The 20,975-nt window shown below is 34.5% G+C and overlaps 2 protein-coding genes across 9 annotated transcripts in view; one reads left to right on the forward strand and one right to left on the reverse strand.

The window, feature by feature from the left end:
• The window catches only part of LOC126885870 (anoctamin-2-like), a 106,516-nt gene that overhangs the window by 60,695 nt on the left and 24,846 nt on the right, over window positions 1-20,975 (reverse strand). For 3 of the 8 annotated variants that reach the window (XM_050652656.1, XM_050652663.1, XM_050652674.1), the window contains exons 2-4: window positions 19,371-19,593; window positions 1,407-1,643; window positions 341-367 (exon numbers count right to left, since the gene is read on the reverse strand). In XM_050652656.1, coding sequence (XP_050508613.1) covers window positions 341-367; window positions 1,407-1,643; window positions 19,371-19,580 — 474 coding nt within the window. In that variant the 5' untranslated portion in view covers window positions 19,581-19,593. Of the gene's footprint in view, window positions 1-340; window positions 368-1,406; window positions 1,644-4,825; window positions 4,927-19,370; window positions 19,594-20,975 lie in introns of those variants that run through there. The other 5 variants (XM_050652680.1, XM_050652697.1, XM_050652691.1 and 2 more) reach the window with 5 other exon arrangements.
• LOC126885909 (malate dehydrogenase, mitochondrial-like) lies at window positions 8,574-9,752 on the forward strand. The gene has a single exon (XM_050652705.1). It carries the CDS (start codon window positions 8,616-8,618, stop codon window positions 9,705-9,707), a length of 1,092 nt encoding a protein of 363 aa, XP_050508662.1. The 5' UTR covers window positions 8,574-8,615; the 3' UTR covers window positions 9,708-9,752.

The raw sequence follows: 20,975 nt of genomic DNA on the forward strand, positions 1-20,975 counted from the left end.
GTATTTATTTATAGCTGTCACCGCGCCAAAAACAGGTACAGAAACATGTTTTTCGATCCCATTTTCCCTCGTTATAACCAAATATGCCTCTTTATAGAGGTGTTACAGTTCAATAGGAATTTTATGGAACACCTAATGTACCTCGTTATAAGCGAAACCTCGTAATACCCGTGTTCGTTATACAGAGAGTCTACTGAATTTAAGAAATACATTGTCAAAACCCTTAAAATTACTAAAAAATACACTGTAACTGGCCTTTGAATCTTTTTATGACATACTTTTTACTTGGAAGTAGTAATCTTTCTATAAACACACACATAGATACACACTTAACACTTACAATTCGTTTTGCAATGTCATCGAATGTCTTTAAGAGTAGAAAAAATGGAATTAATGAAAAAAATCGCTCAAACAATAAGAAAAAATATAATGACTTATTTATTATTGTTTGTGCTCAATAATAACTGTAATAACTTGGGTTATGTTAGGTTAGGTTTTGTAATAATGTTTAAATGTTATGTTAAAATGTGAATATGGTATCCCTATACCATATATTCACGTCTAGTTATACCCTATTTAATGAGTTACAGGAAGTAAACAATGTCCACACCAGCATTAGTCCTCAATAAAACTAGGACTGGCTGCAAGTATTGACAACCATACGGTGGTATAAGAGATGTACCTTTCAGTTCTATTTGCTGTAAGCTTTCTGACGCATACCGTTAGATGGAACGATCTCTAGTAGTTTAGTAAAGAAAGAGTTGTAGATGCGAGAAAAATGTGAGAAGCTACAATTGTAACAAAAACATGACGAATTGAAAACACATAAGAAAACAAAAGAAGTACTTGGTTTCACAAGAGGAATGCACTCATAACGTTGACGAATAATAAACAAGTCTAAAGGGTGTATTCCTCTTGTGAAATTCAGTGTTTAATGTAGTTATACGTAGTTAAATCCAGTAAGTTCTTTTGTTTTCTTATGTGTGTTACAATACAATACAATGTCATGTTTTTGTTACAATTCTTGCAGCTCCTCTAATCTTTCTCGCATCCACAACTCTTTCGCTTCATTGATTGTTCTTCCAATTAAATGAAGCTTTAGTTTATACTCTGGATTACTTCTTTTTTAAGCCTCCTTTCCTCCATAATTTCGATTATTTCATCTATCATCCAAGCTGTTTTACTTTGCGTTGTATTCATGATACCATTATTTACGTTATCTCATATTTATTCGACTGTTGGTACATTGTATTCTTGTGTGAAGTTGTCTCGTATTTTGTTGTTCATTCAATTCCAGAGTTAGTCTGGGCTAATTTGATTACTTACAACGTATATAACAACAATAGATATACATAATTGAAGATTTTCTAAGAATGCTACTAAATACACATGAAAATATTACTTACATCTTTTATGGGCAACCTCAACTTCAATATCTCAGCGAATCTCATAGTCACATCCTTCGGGACGTGTATCTTCACGAAATGTATTCTCTGGTTCTCTTCTCTCTCCAGTAAAAGTCCCGTAGACTCCAAATTTTGCTCGAACGTGACTCTCTTGTCGACATCTTCCTGTTCACCTTGATCGTCGTAAGCCAGAACGAAGTCGACGCTCAAGTCACTGCTTGAGAAATTTCTCCATCTCTGTTGAAAAAAAAAAGAAGATTAGGAATATTAAAAATAGGAAGCTTTTGTGTAGTGGCTTAGGTAGTGATTGTCAGAATCTACAGTTATATTTCTCATTCATATATTACACACAATAATTAATTAAATGTTACAACTATGATTTACAACACTGCCGGTCCCAAGCTCGGATAAAATGTAGAAGGTGATTGACAAGGTTAGCAACCTACAAAAACGAATACTGCTCAAAGAAAAAATGTGAAGCCTCGGAACCGGATTGATAATGTGAAGACGACCACGACAAGAAATAAGGACAGGAGAAAAAATCCAAAGCCCAGATGGAACATGGAACATTAGATCGCGCAACACAGGAAATCAAGAAATAACCCAAGAGCTGAAAGAGAAACAAGACATATGCTCTCTACCGAAAACAAAAAAGCAAGGAAAGGGATAATCAAAATTAGGGGAATATATACGAATCTAGTAAAGATACCACAATCAGATCAAAGAGTGTTAATACGTAACGTAAAGGATTGTAACAACAAAAATAAGAATGGAGAAGGAATACCTGAATATACAGTTGAGTTCCGGAGTCTTCACCCGTGCGTCATCATTTAAAGCATACGAAATAAGTCGGAAATTTACTAAACGCAACAGTGAGTAACAGAAAGTTGGTATTATTCCGATCACGGGTTATAGCATAAAATTTGACGTTATCAAATAAATACTGTGCGTTCATGAAGTAACGCATAAATTCATTATTTCGTAAACCGGAGACTTTAAGAAAAAATCCCGAAACAGGTCGATTTTTATTTTTAAATTACGATTTTTTGGCATACATATCATACTAATAGTGACATCGTCCATCTGGGCGTGATGACGTAATCGATAATTTTTTTAAATGAGAATAGGGGTCATGTAAATTCTCTATTCAATAATATAAACATTAATATAATTATTTATACAGGGTGTCCAAAAAATATTATTTTAAATTAAATTAATTGGTACAAAAAGATGAATGTATGTAATTTGTTTAATTCTAAATATATTTTGTTGGTGTAAGAAAACATAAAAATGTTTTATTTAAAAAATAAACATTGATTTTCACTTAAGCGTAATGTTAACCTGTCAAGAGGCAGATGGGTGGCAGCTCTAACATTGAATTTAAGCGAAAAGCAATATTTATTATTTGTCAAATAAACATGTATTCCTGTTTTCTGACAAAAGTAAAACGAAATTTTAATTAAGTAAGTTACATACATTCTTCTTTTTGTCTCAATTAATTTAATTAAAAAATTATTTTTGGACACCCTGTATAAATAATTGTGCTAAAGTTTGTATTGGTAATTAGACAATTAAATACCCTTTCAAATGAGCTAAAAAATTCATCGATTACGTTATCAAGCCCAGATGGATGACGTCACTAGTATGATAAATATGCCAAAAAATTGTAAGTTAAAAATAAAAATCGACCTGTTTCGTAATTTTGACTTAAAGTCGTCGGTTTACGAAATAATAAATTTATGCGTTACTTTATGGACGCACTGTAGAATGTCAAATTTAAATTTTTTTTAAACTTTGGCGCATAGTTACAGCTACATTTAAAGTAGCTTAATAAATTATTTTATTATCATTGATTAATAAATAAATAAACAATTTATATAAAAAAATCGAAAACATATTTTCTTTTTGTTATTTTATTCACTTTGGCGGAACATTAAACACAGGCATTCCTTAACTGTGTCAACAATGAGGTTATTTTTACGTTGTCAAAATTTATCGTAAAATAACATAAACTTATCATAAAATTAGTTGTGAAAACAACTGTTTGTATAGGTACTATAAAAAATTTCAAAATGCAAAAATTCGACAAAATAACAGCAAAAAATTCAACAAATTGACAGCCACAAAAGTAAACAAACCAAAACGTCAGAAATTGTACTTAAAATATGTAAAAACATCCCCAATCGTCTTTCTTTGTATTTACCTATCTGTTTTCAATGTACTGAGTCTAGATCGTTCATAAAAATAACATGTGTTTTTACTGAATAACAGACGGCAGCTGGTTTGTTATTATTTTCATGCGTGGAAGAGAATGATGCTAGATAAAAAGTATGTGTTTTATCTCGGCACGTATTAATGACGTACGGGTAAAGACTCGCGGACTCAACTGTAAATATGAACATATTATAAGCCTCAAACAACATGGTAAATATCTTATAACAAATTACAAGTAGTAGACCAAGTGAGAGGGGCGATGCTAATATGTACTGGAGGATTTTAACGCTCGAATAGGAAACCAGTAATACCAAGAATTAAGCACAAATATATGTGATAATGATAATGTTAAAAACGAAAATGGAGAAATGATGATAAACTTCTGTATCACTAACGAACTTGGAATAAACAATACTATATACTTATAATGAGGCAAGTGCAGGAAAAATCACTAGTATACAACAAAACGTCATATTTAGGTTTCGTGGACCTTAAAAACGCATTTGATAGGATTAATTAAAAAAAAAACGTGATCCACTTATTTTACGGAAGAGAGATACCTCTAGGAATAATCGAAATGATCGAAATTATATGCCAGAACAACACATTTTAATAAAATTAACGGTAGAAGAAGAATTATAAGACAAGGAGACTCCCTGAGTCCCCGATTGTTCAACGTGATCATGGACAAATAATACAAAAAATGAGAACTAAAAAAGGATACCAAATGGGAGAAAAACAACTTAAAATAATCTGCTATGTAGACGATGAAATACTAATCTCTCAAAGTGAAGATAATTTACAACGTATGCTGCATACAATTTAATATAACTGCCATAAAATTTAACATGTTAATTTTCCAAAAAAAGACAAAATGCATGGTTATTCAAATCTACTAACAAATCAATCTACTAACAGCAAATCTACATCTTGTCAGATGTAAATTGGAACTGGGTAAAACAGACAGAGCCATGTCTACACAAGAAGAAGAACTATGATTTACTTAAATTTAAGTATGAACCATTTGTGGGGCAGACATGATAGAAATAAAGCCCAACAGTAACCAAAGATTTTATGAAAAGGATGCTCAAAATAAGGTAAGTACAAAACACAAGCATGGATCTTGATAGCACGATGTATAATATAAGCATGTAAACACATGTTGAGCTAAAATAACAAATTCTAAAGGAATGCAATGCCATTACCTCACTCTGAAACACATACATATCCGTATACACTTTTTTGACTTGTTTATACGAAAAACCACAATTTTTTCTTAGAACATTCTTATTGTTACTTATTTTAGAACTGGAATGGTCTTACTAGTGCGCTATCAACTTGTAACCGTTAGTAAAACGCGATAAGTTCATATATTGATATAAAATTCGCGATAAGCGTGAATAAAAATTACTTAGGCTTATATAATAATAATTAGTAAATTATAAGGATTGTTGTTGTTTATTTATCAAATAAATTAAGAACACTATTCAATTAGTAATAGCTATTCAATTAGAACAAATTGAATGAAATTATAACATTAGCAGAAGAACAACAAGGTTTTAGGTCGGGAAGGTCATGCACTGACGCTATATTTATAATGAGGCAAGTTCAAGAGAAATCGTTGGAATACAACAAACCGGCATATTTATGTTTCGTGGACCTTAAGAAAGCATTTGACAGGGTCACATTAAAGGATGTTATCCATTTGTTATACTTGAGAGAGATACCTCTAGGAATAATTAAAACGATCGTAAACATCTACCAGAATAACACAATAAAAGTAAAAGTGGAAGATGAATTAATTGACCCAATTGAAGCCGGCAATGGGATAAGACAGGGGGATTCCTTGAGTCCTTTATTGTTCATCCTGATCATGGACGAAATAATAAAAAAAGTAAGAACTAAAAAAGGATACCAAATGGGAGAAAAACAACTTAAAATAAGCTATGCGGACGATGCAATACTAATCTCTCAAAGTGAAGATGATTTACAACGTATGCTGCACGAATTCAACATAATCGCCAGAAAATTTAACATGTTAATTTCCTCACAAAAGACAAAATGCATGGTTATAACAGCAAATCCAATAAGATGTAAATTGGAGCTGGAAGGTCAGATAATAGAACAAGTGATGGAGTTTAAATACCTAGGCATCACACTATCTAGCTACGGAAGGCTCGGAACAGAAGTGGAAGATCAAGTGAATAGAGCAAACAGAGCCGCAGGTTGCCTGAATGACACAATATGAGAAATAAAAATATCGGAAAAGAAATGAAAGGCAGAATTTACAAAAAAGTCATCAGACCAATAATGACATACGCGGCAAAAACACGACTCGACACAGAGAGGACAAAAAGATTGCTCGAAACAGCGGAGATGAAAACCCTTCGAAAAATCGATGGTAAGACTCTTTGGGACAGAGCTAGAAGTACAAATATACGACGGAGATGCAAGGTGGACAACATTAATAACTGGGTAAGAAACAGAAGAATAGAATGGAATGACCACATAAGCCGAATGACAACAAATAGGGTAGTCAGGACAGCGAGAGACGGTTCCCCAATAGGAAGACGATCAGTGGGAAGACCACGAAAACGATGGAACGACAACTTACTAGAGGCACATTGAAAAACAGACAGTCATGTCTATACAAAAAGAAAAAGAAGAAGAATTAGGTTAATGGAAGCCGGTAGAAAGGCCCAGAACGAGATGGTTGACGACGTGGAAGACGACCTGAAAACCGTGAATATCAGACAATGGAGAAGAAGGGCAAACAAGAGATCTGAATGGAAGGACATAGCCAGACCCATCATTTAGCATCATAACCCATCCAGGGTTATAATGCCAAAAGAAGAAAAAGGTCGGCAGTTGCCCCTGAGAGCAAAAGTTTGTGTCTTTGTTGAATTTGTCACATGCCAACTCAAAATTGCCAGTAAACTAAAAAAGAAGTAGAAGAATAAGATTGTGTAGTAGTCGGCAGTTGCCCCCGAGAGAAAAAAATTTAATGTCGTTGAAAAAAAAAGTTAAGTAAGTTGTTGTATTTGTCCCATGCCAACTCAAAATTTCTACTAAATCAAAGAAGAAAAAGAAGATTGTGTATTGATAGACAGTTGCCCCCTTAGACAAGGAAAGAGAGGTTGCCCCTAGCGTGAAATTGTTTTTAGCTTGTCATGTTTGTCCCACACCAACCAAAATTGCTAGTTAACTAAAGAAGAAGAATAAGAAGATGAAGAAGAAGAAGCAAATTGTACAATGTACTTTTTAATAAATAAAATTTTTTAATAAACTCCAAATTGTAAGTGAATAAGGGATTTTTCCCTTGTTCCGAGACAATGAGCTAGCCAAATACCGAAGTAGGTGGAGGCCAATAAACTGAAGAAGAAGAAGACGAAGAAGAAAAAGAACAGCAATTCAATTAGTACATATATAATCCGTACAACTGTCTTTGATTAGGTATACGCTGTGAGCTCGTACGTAGAAGGGATATTTACAAATTCGCGAGCGCCAGTAGTGACAAGTCTGTAAACGATTACTGGAAATTTGACATAAATGTCAAAGTGATTAATTTAAAATTAAAATTAAAAACATTAATTATAAACAATATTAGTTTGTCAAAGCTGTGTTATATATTTTTACCTTAAATATACTTACGTTTTAAATACTGAATTTAAGTTTTTTTAATGTTCCGTAATATCTAATTATAAATTAATATATTAATCTTACCGCCATCTACACGATAATTGTGAAAGTATCCGAAGTAAAAAATTCATATTTTATCAATAGAACGTCAAAATGATTAGCAAAATCTAAAAAAATCGATTATAATTTAATTACTTTTTTGCGTTGTAAATATTAAGCGATAACAATTAAATAATAAATTTAAAAATTACCAGTAAAAGTTGATTAGTAATCCGCTAGGAGCGACACCAGCGAAGCTCACAGCGTATAGTAACAGGGATATGAAAAAATTAAATTGAATAAGAAACATCTGAAGAAATGGAAATAAAGAGAGGAGTCACGCAAGGCTGCATACTATCACCTCTATTATTTAACGCTTATTCTGAAGAGGTAATTCGAGGACCTGTGGAAGATGAAACAGTCGGCATAAAAGTAAATGGAGTCTTAGTGAACATCAGATATGCAGATGATACAGTAATAATAGCCGATAGTTTATAAGACCTGGAAAGACTCATGAATAAAATAGTAACGTGTAGTAGGGAGTAGGGGCTCTTTCTTAATATCAAAAAAACGAAGTTTATGAAAATTAGTAAAAACAATCATAATACTAACGAAATTATGATAGTAGAGAGCCAGCAGATCGAAAGAGTAAAAAAGCGCACTTACCTAGGAACACTTATAACAGAAACTAATGCAGAAATCAAAGTCAGAATCGAAAAAGCACGTAATAATTTTATGAAAATGAAAAAGGTCCTATGTAGCAAAAATTTACCAATAGCTCTTAAAGTACGCCTAGCAAAATGTTACGTATACAGTGTACTGTACTATGGAGTGGAATCATGGACATTAAATATAGAGACAATGAGACGACTTAACGCCTTTGAAATGTGGACCTATAGAAGAATTATGAGGGTTTTCTGGGTAGATGAGTTACGAACAATGAAGTACTGAGAAGAATAGGTAAAAAGAAGGAAGTTGAACTTACAATTAAAGAAAGAAAGCTACAGTATCTCGGACATGTGATACGGGGCGAGAGGTATGGCATCCTGCGACTCATAATGCAAGGAAAGATAGATGGCGGAAGAAGCATCGGAAGATGACGAATTTCATGGCTGAAGAACCTGAGAGAATGGTTTGGAGGCAGCTCCTCCATTAGGAATTAGGTATATCGTCTTCTTGTGCTCTATTTTCTTTTCAATGGCCTCGAGGCTTTCTGCAAACAGTCAATTTCATAAACAAACAACAATCTTTACCTTTTGTAACATTAACGTCAAAATCATATGTCATCATGACTTAAGAACAAAAATACTTTAAAATATGAATTTATCAAATTTACAACGCCTTTTTTCAAATTATTCCACGCAATCATTTGCCACCAAAAATTTGTCGACGGAATCTAAAAGATCTTCGATCCAAGTATGTATTTTGAACGCCCATACACCTCTAGGGAAAATGACCAGTTTCCTCATCAAGCAAAATCCACTAGTATCAAAAGTAAAAATCCAAGGGGACAGAAAAGTGACGAACCTAGCTGAAGAATTAAATCTCATTGACACAAAATGTCGAGTGGAGCCCTACCCGCATGTTAAAGATCTTCCCAAGTCTTTAATGGGAGTAGATATTGTGTTGCTTCTATCAAATCAAGTATGGCCGCAAGACACTCCTATCGGCAAGCGAATTCTTGGAGAAAGTCAACGAGTGTATGATGTTATCAAAGAATGCACCTTACAAGCTCCTAAAGCGACAGTCATCGTAGCTGTTCCTCCAGTATCAGTATTTACACCGTTCGTCGCTAATGTGTTCAAACAATCTCATTTTTACCATCCTGGTAAGATACTTGGTTCAGCTGCGATGGCACAGGTCACTATTAATAGTCTAGTTGGTAGATACCATGATATGGATCCATTTATAACCCATGTACCACTCATAGGCGGTCCAGATATAGATGTTGCGGTACCATTACTAAGCAGAGCCAAGCCAGTACCTGTACCAGCCAGATGCACTAACATTTTGATGTCAAAATTCAGGCAAGTAGAGCTAGAGTCATTTCCAAAGATATATTGCAAGCAGAATTGTAATGAATATCATCCAATTAGTGAAGCTTATGCTTTAAACAATATGATTGTAACACTAGGTTTAGGCATACTAGAAGATCCAAAAGCTGTCTATAATGCCTTTGTAAGAACGAACGTGGTTTCTAGTTGTCAGTATCTGGTAACTCTGCTGCAGTTTTCAAAAGAAGGAGTTGTGCATAACTTTGGTTTGCCAACGCTGACGCATTTTGAACTTGGAATGTTGGAGCGCGCAATTACATTAATAAAACTACGAGAGGAAATTGCAACGGAACTCGTTAGTTACGTTGAGGGAAAATGTAAAACGCCGATTATGAAACGAGCTGGGTTTAATTGATATTTGTAATGTAAACAAGTTAACAAATAAAATGATTTTTCTACCCGGTGTGAATAAAACACTATACCGCATGTCGTAATGTATGAACGAATGGTAGCCTCATTTATTATTATTTCTCATACAGTGATGAGCGCTCTAATAACCGGCAAAATAATGCAAAAGGCGGAAAACATATTAAGTTGTGGGATAAAAAGAGAAGTAGGTGGGAAATTTAGCGACAGAAACCTATAAATGTACCCCGCACAAACATATTAAGTTGTGAGATAAAAAGAGATGAATCTAGTAGAGGTGGGAAATTTAGCGACAGAAACCTATAAATGTACCTTGCACAAACCTTATGGAAATTAGGTCCCAGTGGATTTAGTTCATACTTTGGGAAAATACTCTTTGAAGCATTGTGATGAAAAGTTCTCATGGGCACAACTCGATCGTATGGAGGATTTTCAAGATATAGAGGCACAAACTCGGAAAATTATAAGATTTACTAGGTATTCCAATTCCCTGAGTTACTGGTTATCTGGCAACATGTAGAAGTGTGGATCAAAGAAAAGTACTAGCAGTCTAGAATTTTGTCCTGGTTATCCAGTGGCGACCTTTACTTTGACCATGACCTTCAACGGACGTCATCTTCTAGAGTTTCAAGGGTTTTCGGCATTATATTGATATAAACAGATTACTCATGGGTTTTTGGGATCGCTAAACACAAATATGCCATCAGAATTGACATCCGGAGCACGTGGTGGCCAGGGCCACTGTAAGGGACGTCATCTTCTGGAGTTTCGAGAGTTTTCGGCATTAAATTGATAAAAACGGATTACTCATGGCTTTTTGGGGTCGCTGAACGCTAATACGCCATCAGATCCGACCCACGGAGCACCTGGTGCCTAAGGTTATTCACCTTCTCGAGTTTCGAGAGTTTTCAGCATTTAATTGATACGAATGGACTACTCATGGCAGCCCCAAAAACCTGTGAGTGATCAGTTTACATTAATTTAGTACCGAAAGCTCTCGAATCTCCAAAGCATGACGTGCCTTATGCACCAGGTACTCCGATGTCTGTTCTGATGGGGTATTCGTGTTCAGCAACTCCAAAAACCTATGAGTAATCCGTTTGGATCAATGTAGTACCGAAGAGCCTCGAAACTCCAGGAGCCCCTTTCATTGACCTTGGAAACCAAGTGCTCCGGGAGTCGGTTCTGGTGACATATTCGTGTTTGGCGACCTCGAAAAACCCTCCAGTAATTCATTTGCATCAAATTAATGCCGAAAACCATCGAAACTCTAGAAGATGACGTCCCTTGCAGTGGCCCTGGCCACCACGTCCTCCGGAGGTCAATTCTGATGGCATATTTGTATTAAGCCATCCCAAAAACCCATGAGTAATCTGTTTATATCAATTTAATGCTGAAAACCCTCGAAACTCTAGAAGATGGCGTCCGTTGAAGGTCAAGGTCAAAGTAAAGGTGGTCAATTAATAGCCAGGAAAAAATTCTAGACTTCTAGTACTTTTATTTAATCCAAACTTCTACATGTTGCCAGATAACCAGAAATTCAGGGAATTGGAATACCCGGTAAATCTTATAATTTTCCGAGTTTGTGCCTCTATATCTTGAAAATGCTCCATACGATCGAGATGTGTCCATGATAACTTTTTATCAGGATGCTTCAAAGAGTATTTTCCCAAAGTATGAACTAAATCCACTGGGATCTAATTTCCATAAGGTTTGTGCGGGGTACTTTACACTATATTGATTGTTTCCCACGTATCAGAGGAGTATTTCAACTAAAACTGTCATTGTCACAGTGGCAATTGATAAATTCGTCCGATACGTCTAAAGGTGGGAAACAAGAAACAATCAATATAATGTAGATTTACAGATTTTTATCACTACATTTCCCATCTCTACTAGTTTCGTCTCTTTTTATCTCACAACTTAATTATCGTTTCTGTCTTTTACGTTATTATCGCACTCATTACTGTATAGTCTACTATCTCTAATATGGTCTTAATCATTTTAAAAGCAAATACTACAAAAGGAATTTTTAGTTTAGCAGAAAAAGCTTAGAGACTGGTTTTACAAATTTGAGCAATATTTTCTTCTTCTTCTGCTTTTTCAATTACGAATTCGCCGTTTTCGTTCTCCACAGCACTCTATTCTCCCAGTCACCTTCTCTGAGGTCTCTATTATAGCATTTTCGTTTTCTATTTTTTACCAGGTCTTCTTCTCCGTCTTCTTCCCAGCCCAATATTCTTTTCGGCCACCTGTGCTCTGGCATTCTTTGTACCACAGCGTCCGTGCTACAGCAGGGCTCTGTTTTCCAACTTTTTTGTAATTGATCATTCTACTTCTCTATTTCCTTTATTCGTATACTTTACTCTCTGGTGACTTGTAGACATTTTCCCATAAAGTCCAGTTCAAAATTTCTTCATGATGTCCATGCCAGGACTCTGGAATTCTATACCAGCTTGTACAGATCTAGTGAATGGGTATCGATCCATGACGTATTTACCATTTATTGCGAATCTTAAAACTTATGACTTATTATTATAAGGTATATATAAATTTAGAGAAACCCTCGTATGAATACAATTACATATTACTTTCTATACATTGTTTTTCAATTTTTTATGGCATTTCTCATAAACAATAGAAATTTATATTTTTGTCATAAATGTTCGATAAGCGACAAGAAACGAATTTGTTATCGTACTGATTTTAACAAACACACCAATTTGGTATTAAAACGTTTTAGTCCAGGTGGTATATGTCGAAATATATAGAGGGATATGTATGAGGGAGTAATGACTAGTGTTAGGACAGGTGTGGGAGAGACTGATAAATTCCATGTGAAAGTAGAATTGCACCAAGGCTCGGTGCTTAGTCCGTATTTATTTTCATTAGTTTTGGACCAGATAACAGCGAAACTACAGGGTAACATTCCATGGTGCTTAATGTATGCTGATGATGTCGTGTTAGTAGGAAATAGTGAAATAGACTTAGAACAAAAACTGGAACAGTGGAGCTCTGGAGGAAAAAGGTTTAAAACTTAGTAGGACAAAAACAGAGTATTTGGAATGTTCATTTAAAGATGGAGTTACTACAAATAAAATGGTATCTTTGGATGGTGAACTGGTTGTGAAAAGCAATAGTTTTAAGTACCTATGATGGGTATTACAGAGTAATGGAGAAATAAATGGAGATGCATGCAGTAGAATTAGGGCTGGATGGATAAAATGGGAGGAAGCGAGTGGTGTGTTGTGTGACAGGAAAACTCCAATGAAGTTGAAGGGAAAATTCTATAAAACAGCCATAAGACCAGCTATGATGTACGGAACTGAATGTTGGACAGTGAAAAAGAAAGAGGAACGACGAATGCATGTGGCGGAAATGAGAATGCTTAGATGGATGAGTGGAGTTACAAAAAAGCATAAAATTAAAAATGAGTATATTGGGGGAAGTCTAGGTGTGGCACCAATTGATGCCAAAATGAGAGAGCATAGGTTGAGATGGTTTGGTCATGTTCAACGTCGAGACATTAATCACCCAATACGAAGAACAGCTGAAGTGCAGATTCCTGGAAGGAGTAGGAGAGGAAGACCAAAGAAAACGCGGGGAGAGACGATTAGGCAGGACATGTTGGAAAAGGGGATTAATATTGATATGACCCAAGGGTAAGTTGTGTGGAGAAATGCAATTAGGGAAGCCGACCCCGCATAGGGATAAGGCAAAGAGAATGATGATAGGGTATATGTCGAAAAGTATACCATAATGTACACTTCCATAAGACGCTACTTTTTTGCACGAATTACTTCAGAAGGTACCTTGTATCAATAATCACGATTATATGTACCAGTCGCAAAACTCTGCTTAATTTTTCATTTAACAAAATCTGGAAAAAATCGAAAATTTTTGCATTTTGGGCCCATATTTTCGTCTATAACTCAAGAAATATTCCTTCTACATAAAAATAGAGCAGGAAAAAGTTTTGTTTTTTATTTTACATACATATTTAACTAGCTAGAAATTGAAAATTTATTAAAATAGTAGGTTCAATGCTCGAATAACGAATTTACAGAAATAAAAGGCAGATATCGAGCACTGTAATTGATTAAATCTTGTATAAGTATACTTTCGCTCCTAGAGCATCATCAGGGGCGTTTCGTCAAATCAGGAAGGTATCCTGGCAAAATGTCAACATTGAGACAGAGAGAGAATTGGCAAATAAACACTTAACATAAAATACACATCGGACAAAGTACAAAACAGATTAAATTAATGGATGCCGATATGTACTACATCGTTATCAAGTCGACGATAGAGGAACAATGTTCAAAGGATCAATCTGTATAAGTTTTGGTTCGCATGTTTTTAGATTTCTTATTGCATCTTCGACTTCTTGTACTGTTATTTCATCGTTTTCATCATACTTCACTTCATATTTTGTGATGGTGTTATTGTCTTGTTTCAGTCAAAAGTTGTGAATAATGAAATTAGAAAATCTACTGTTTCGTTTTGATTTAAATCTGTCTCCTGCCATCCCTCGATAGTACTATTTCTAGGTCTACCCGTTGTCAAGGAGGCTCTGCAGAAAACAAATTCACACCAACACGTCCGTAGTTTCTCGGTATAAAATAAAACTATTTATACCGTAGTATGGTTAGAACGCCCTCTAACGGGGAATAAGTGAAATGAATGTCGACTCGATTCAAGTTCTCTATTTAACCCAGGTATGACAATACCAAAAGGCACCGCTAGGAAAATATTCCAAGTTGCGGTTCAGAGAACCTGTATGAAACGAGTCTTTGTACTCTAATATAGAGTATGGCATTAGTAAAATTAGAAAAAATTTCTAATTTTACTAAGAAAATTTCTAATTTTACTAATGCCACACTCTGTATTAGAGTACAAAGACTCGTTTCATACAGGTTCTCTGAACCGCAAATTGGAATATTTTCCTAGCAGTGCCCTTTGGTATTGTCATACCTGGGTTAAACAGAGAACTTGAATCGAGTCGACATTCATTTGACATTCATTTGTGAATAATGCTTGATCCAAAATATTTCTTTTATTTTCTTTTCTAATCGTTTATTTTTTGTTTGTTCTCAGGTTTTTTTGCCGTTTTCCATGTTTCTTTTGATCTTGTGAACCCTATATATTTGTTGAGCTCTTCGCATATTATATATTCCCAGGAGGTATTTTTGGCTTTAGATACTAGATTTTTTGCTTCTATGTTTGATTTTGTATATGCTCGTCTATCACTCCCTTGCAGCCACTTTTAATATGCTTGTTTATTGTTGTGTACTGCATTCTCGATGTAATCTGTTCACCATAATGAAGTATGTTTATTATATGTTCCTTGGTATCGTGCCCAGCGCTTCATAAGTTGCTCCAATGATTTTATTTATTATGTCTTATTAAGTATTTTGGACTGTATTACTGAGAAGTAGATCAGGTTTGTTAATTTTTTGTAAAAATAAAAAAAATAAAATAATTACAAACAGGTGAATAACCTTATGTAGGTTATTCAGAACTGATTCCATGCTCTACTCACGACACTTTTTAATACATTCAGCTGTTTAGCTGAAACAAATCTTTCTATATTCCAATACATTAATTATTGTTTGAGGTTTTGTTTCATGCATTAATGGTTGCAGGTTTTCTATTTGATATAGTGAAATATTTTTACGACAAATTGATCAATTTTAAGAGCTTGACTTATTTGTTAACATTTCTAGCTACATGCCTTTTGAACAAGGAATAACAGCATAGGCAAAAAAGTTAACGATAACAAATGATTAATCGTTTAATGGTACTATCAAATTAGAATTATGTATAATAGTAATTAGAATGATGCAGGTAAAAAGGGAATATATATTTAGTGATTTTCTGTGGTAAATATATTAGTTGGAGGTTTCACGCAATATCGAAGTAAACTGAGAAAGTCAATTAAAACAGTCTATAGCGAACTAATTATACAATAATTAGTATATTATACTACAAATAATTATCGGTATAGATGTTTTTTATTTAATTACTAACTAACAGCTTACTAGATAACATAATTACAGACTATTATAAAAATATATAAATGTTATCTATCGATGTCTTGCGGACACGCCTTTTTACAATTAAAGTTCTCCTCCAGTTGTCCATTTGGATTTGCGACAGATCTGGAATATTAAATTATCTCTAGAACGCCAAAGATAGAGGTTGAAAGGGCAAATAACAAAAAGGATATATATGAGGTCATACACAGATGGAGACAAAAGAAAATGCCAAAATGTAATGAAATTTATGGGCAGAGCCACTCTAAATAAATAGGTCTGTCAATAAACACAAAAAAAGCAAAATGCTAGTACAAAGCTCATCGAACAGAGCAACACGACCCTACCTGACTGTTGAAAACTTAAAAAAGTAGAAAGCTTTATCTATTTAGGAGTCAACATCACAATGGACAACATTGACGATGTAGAACTTAGCAGAAGAATCATACTAGCCAACATGGCGTACTTTGCTATAAAACAGATATTTAAATCATGAGAAGTACATACATCAAAGGATTAAGATATGAATCTACAAGACCATAATCCTACTGATAGTGAGTATGGATTTGAAACTTGGATATTCTATACACAAAAATCTGTAAACCGTATCGACATCTTTGAAACAGCAAGCGTAGGCTATGAACTTCGTGAAAGCGTCAAGATCAAAAGAGATGTATGACAGGGGTGTATCTTTTCCCCACTCCTCTTCAATATCTACTCCGAGGAAATATTTAAAAAGTGTATGGAACAAGTAGCAGAGAGCATAAACATAAACAGTGCGTTAACGAACAGAAGATATTATGCCGATGACACATTGTCAGTAGCATAAATGAATTACAATAGGTACTGGAATGGGTTAATGCAGTCAGTGAGGACTACAGACCGAGCCTCAACTTCAAGACAAAATGGATTTAGACATTTAGAATCTTTGAGATAATTGACCATTTAGTTGTATGTATACTTTGGCACCAACGTAAATGCAAAATGGAACATACCTCAGAAATTAATGCAAGAATAGAACGAACTAAATATTTAAAATGAACAAAGCTCATCAAAAGTAAATATTTGTCTCTTCCTCTATAACCACGTCTAGTTAATTGCTACATTTTTCCGATCTTACTTTATGGTGCAAAGGCCTGGAGGCTAACAGAGCTAAACACAGCTATAAATAACACCCATATTTTATGTTGAATAATTACAAATACCTGGGAGCTATGATAAATAAGAAAAATAATCAAAATATCGAGAAATCAAAAGACGTATTGAAATTGTTAGATCCATTTTCATAAAAACGAAGAAACTGTTTAATAATCCTGATGAAATATCAGTCTCTCTCTACAAATAAGAACGTTAAGGAAGTATTAAGCACCTTGCTATGCGGCGCGACAGCATGGGCTCTCAAACAGAACAAGATAAAAAGCATACAAAATATTTGAAAGGGATCATTTGAAGTATCAAGGAATCCGGGTCGCAGAATAATGTCCCGGATAAGAAATCTAAGAAAGTTGTTTAATCTCCGATAGGATAGGAACAGAAAGATAAGAAAGGCCGATCAAAGCCTAATTTTTTTCAAAACTTGTAAGACAGTTTGGGACTGGGTGGGCTTAAACTGAAATACTACTGAGGAAAGCCAAAAACAAAGAAGCAACTGCCAAAATTGTAGTCTAAGAACTAAGTCATTTAAAAGAAATGTGTACAGTGACAGGCGATTCTGAACAGCATAAGACCTTGCCAGGCGAGGAGAAAGATTAAGGTTTTTTCCTAAAATTATTTTTTTTGCATCGAATAAAGTTTTTTTAGGTTTTTTGATCATTCCAAACAGAAAAGGTCTTTAGTGACTTTTCTCTTAGGTTCATAGTTTTTGACACATAAGCGATTAAAAAGTTTAAAAATTGCTAACTCGGCCATTTTTAAACCTGAATCTGACATTTAACTGAAAATTTGCATGTTGCCAAGGCAGGTAGATATTCTTTAAACATTGGTTGATGAAATCCCGAAGAGTTTTTTGCAATACAATATCGAAAACTCCTTTGTTTTTTAATTGCTAATAAAGCGGGCGCGACACTGTAGTATAAGTGAGGAAGTTTGAGTTTGCATAAATTCAATATCTCGAGAATGGGCAAATTTGAAGAGATATTCTCAGACAGATCGATTTCTATTTTTAAATTAGGACTTTTTGGCATATACAATACTAGTGAAGTCATCCATCTGGGCGTGATGACGTAATCGATTATTTTTTTTAATGGGAGTAGGGGTCATGTGATAGCTCATTTGAAAGGTTATTTAATTCTCTATTCAGTAATATACAAGTTAATATGATTATATATACAGGGTGTGCAAAAAATGTTTCTTATTTTTTGTGTAAATTAATTTAATAAATTTTTTTCTGTACACACTGTATAAATAATTTATGTTAATGTTTATACTACTGAATAGAGAATTAAATAACCTTTCAAATGAACTATCACACAACCCCTACTCACATTTAAAAAAATCATCGATTACGTCACCACGACCAGATGGATGACGTCACTAGTATTACATATGTGCCAAAAAATTATAATTTAAAAATAAAAATCGACCCGTCTGAGGATTTCTCTTTGAATTCGCCCATTCTCGAGAAAATGAATTAATGCAAACTCAAACGTCCTCGCTTATACTACAGTGTCGCGCACGCTTGATTAACAATTAAAAACAAACGGGTTTTCAATATTGTATATTGCAGAAAACTCTTCGGGATTTCATCAATCGATGTTTAAAGAATATCTACCTACCTTGGCAACATTGAAATTTTCAGTTAAATGTCCGATTCAGGGTTAAAAATGGCCGATTTCGCAATTTTTAAATCGCTTATATGTCAAAAACTATGAACCTAAGAGAAAAGTCACCAAAGACCTTTTCTGTTTGTAATGATTCAAAAAACCTAAAAAAAGTTTATTCGATGCAAAAAAAATAATTTTAGGAAAAAACCCTAATCTTTCCCCTCGCCTGGCAAGGTCTTATGCTGTTCAGAACCGCCTGTTATTGTACATATTTCTTCTAAATGACTTACTCAAACACATACTTAAATTTAAACCTTACAGGAGAAAGTTTATTTTACCCCTAAACGATGCACTTTTCGATTCACCTGGTAGATACACGTGCAGGACTGATGCCTGCCAGGTCATGGTTTTTAGTCTTGGTGTGCTATGAATTATCACTATACAAATTTCTAGCCTTTCAGGAAGACCATTAGTCGGAGGGTTCACTAGCTCTTAGACTATTGTTACCACGATAATAAAGAGTGCAGAAATAAGAAAACAGCATCAACATTTATTACCGAATCAAATAAAAATAGTTGTGACTTCAAGAACGTCTTGAGTTTGCTTAACAAATCGTATACACCTTATAACTAAATTCAAATTAAGTAAGAACCCACCACCTACATAAATAAAGTAAGAAATAATATACACAAAAGACAGTGTTGAAATAAGGTAAGTAAGCCCGTAGTTTTCATTGTTAAATCATCTGCTCGTCACAGAAAAGCTAATTTAGTGTATTAAGAATGAAAACAGTGAGTGAGGTTAAGTCAAATCAGTGGCATACCATGCACTTCGGCAAAACAAATAAAACAATACCCTATTTTTCCACTGTTCGTACGTATTAACAACTCTTTTTGGTCCAACCTTGTTTTGGTCCAAGCTGGCCATTTCCAGGTCGTTCCCTCCGCCACCGTCCAGGTCCATGAGGGAATGGTAGACCGTGTTCCTCGACAAGCTGAGATACCTTCTTTTCCCGTGTGCGGAATTGACGGACACTGTATCGAAGAAATCATCGTCATCTTCCATCACTTGGTATCATCTAAAACAGAAATTCAGCGTGTGAACGGCGCGAGCTTTCATATGACTGCGGTCGGTGAGAGTGAGGATAGTTCTACCATGGTTCTACCTATATGGTTATTTAACATTTAACAGTCGGTGAATTAAGTTCGTTACATCATTTGTTAAATATAAAGAGTTTGTGTATTATTCAAGGTAACGGAAACGAGTTCTTGTTCTACGAGGGCCCGCTGAAGAGTCGTTAAAATCCACTTAAAATACAGAATAGTTTTTAAGTAATTAAAGTTTTTTTTTCAATATAAAGATATCATTATTAAATAACTGGTTTACTTTAAGAATATGTCAACAAAGCGATTAATTTTTTTGGTATTTTTATTTTGACCACCACTACGAGTAAATATTATATAGGGTGTCCCAAAAGTAGTGGAACGGTCGAATATTTCGCGAACTAAACATCGGATCGAAAAACTGAAAAATACGTGTTCAATCATTTTCAAAAATCTATCCAATGACACCAAACACCAACCCCCACTACACCCCCTGGAGGTGGGGTGGGGGGTAACTTTAAAATCTCAAATGGAAACCCCTAGTTTTTCTTGCAGCTTTTAATTCGTTACGTAAAAGTAAGCAACTTTTATTTAAGACATTTTTTCGAACTGTGGATAGATGGCGCTATAATTGGAAAAAACGATTTATCCTGATACCATAGGTCAATTATAGAAACTGTCTAATATCTCGAGAAATACACTTCCAAATGAGAAACTAAGATAAAGGTTTTTAATATTTTTCGAAAACCTATCGATAAACGCCAACATGACCCTCCAACCCACCCCTGGAGGTGGGGTGGGGGGTAAATTTAAAATCTTAAATAGCAACCCCCACTTTTTATTGCTGATTCGATTTCGTCATGAAAAATTAAGCAACATTTATTCGAAACATTTTTTAAAATTGCTGATAGATGGCGCTAATAAATCGTATTTTTCCAATTAAAGCGCCATCTATCAACAATTCTAAAAAATGTTTCGAATAAATGTTGCTTAATTTTTCATGACAAATCCGAATCTGTAATAAAAAGTGGGGATTGCTATTTAAGATTTTAAAGTTACCCCCCACCCCACCTCCAGTGGGTGGGTTGGAGGGTCATGTTTGGTGTTTCGATAGGTTTTCAAAAAATATTAAAAACCTCTTTTTTAGTTTCTCATTTGGAAGTGTATTTCTCGAGATATTAGACCGTGTCTATAATTTACCTATGGTATCAGGATAAATCGTTTTTCCCAATTATAGCGCCATCTATCCACAGTTTGAAAAAATATCTTGAATAAAAGTTGCTTACTTTTACGTAACGAATCCCAATCTGTAAGAAAAACTAGGGGTTTCCATTTGAGATTTTAAAGTTACCCCCAC

Source organism: Diabrotica virgifera, chromosome 1 (genome assembly GCF_917563875.1).
Source record: "Diabrotica virgifera virgifera chromosome 1, PGI_DIABVI_V3a".
NCBI classification, from domain to species: Eukaryota; Metazoa; Arthropoda; class Insecta; order Coleoptera; family Chrysomelidae; genus Diabrotica; species Diabrotica virgifera.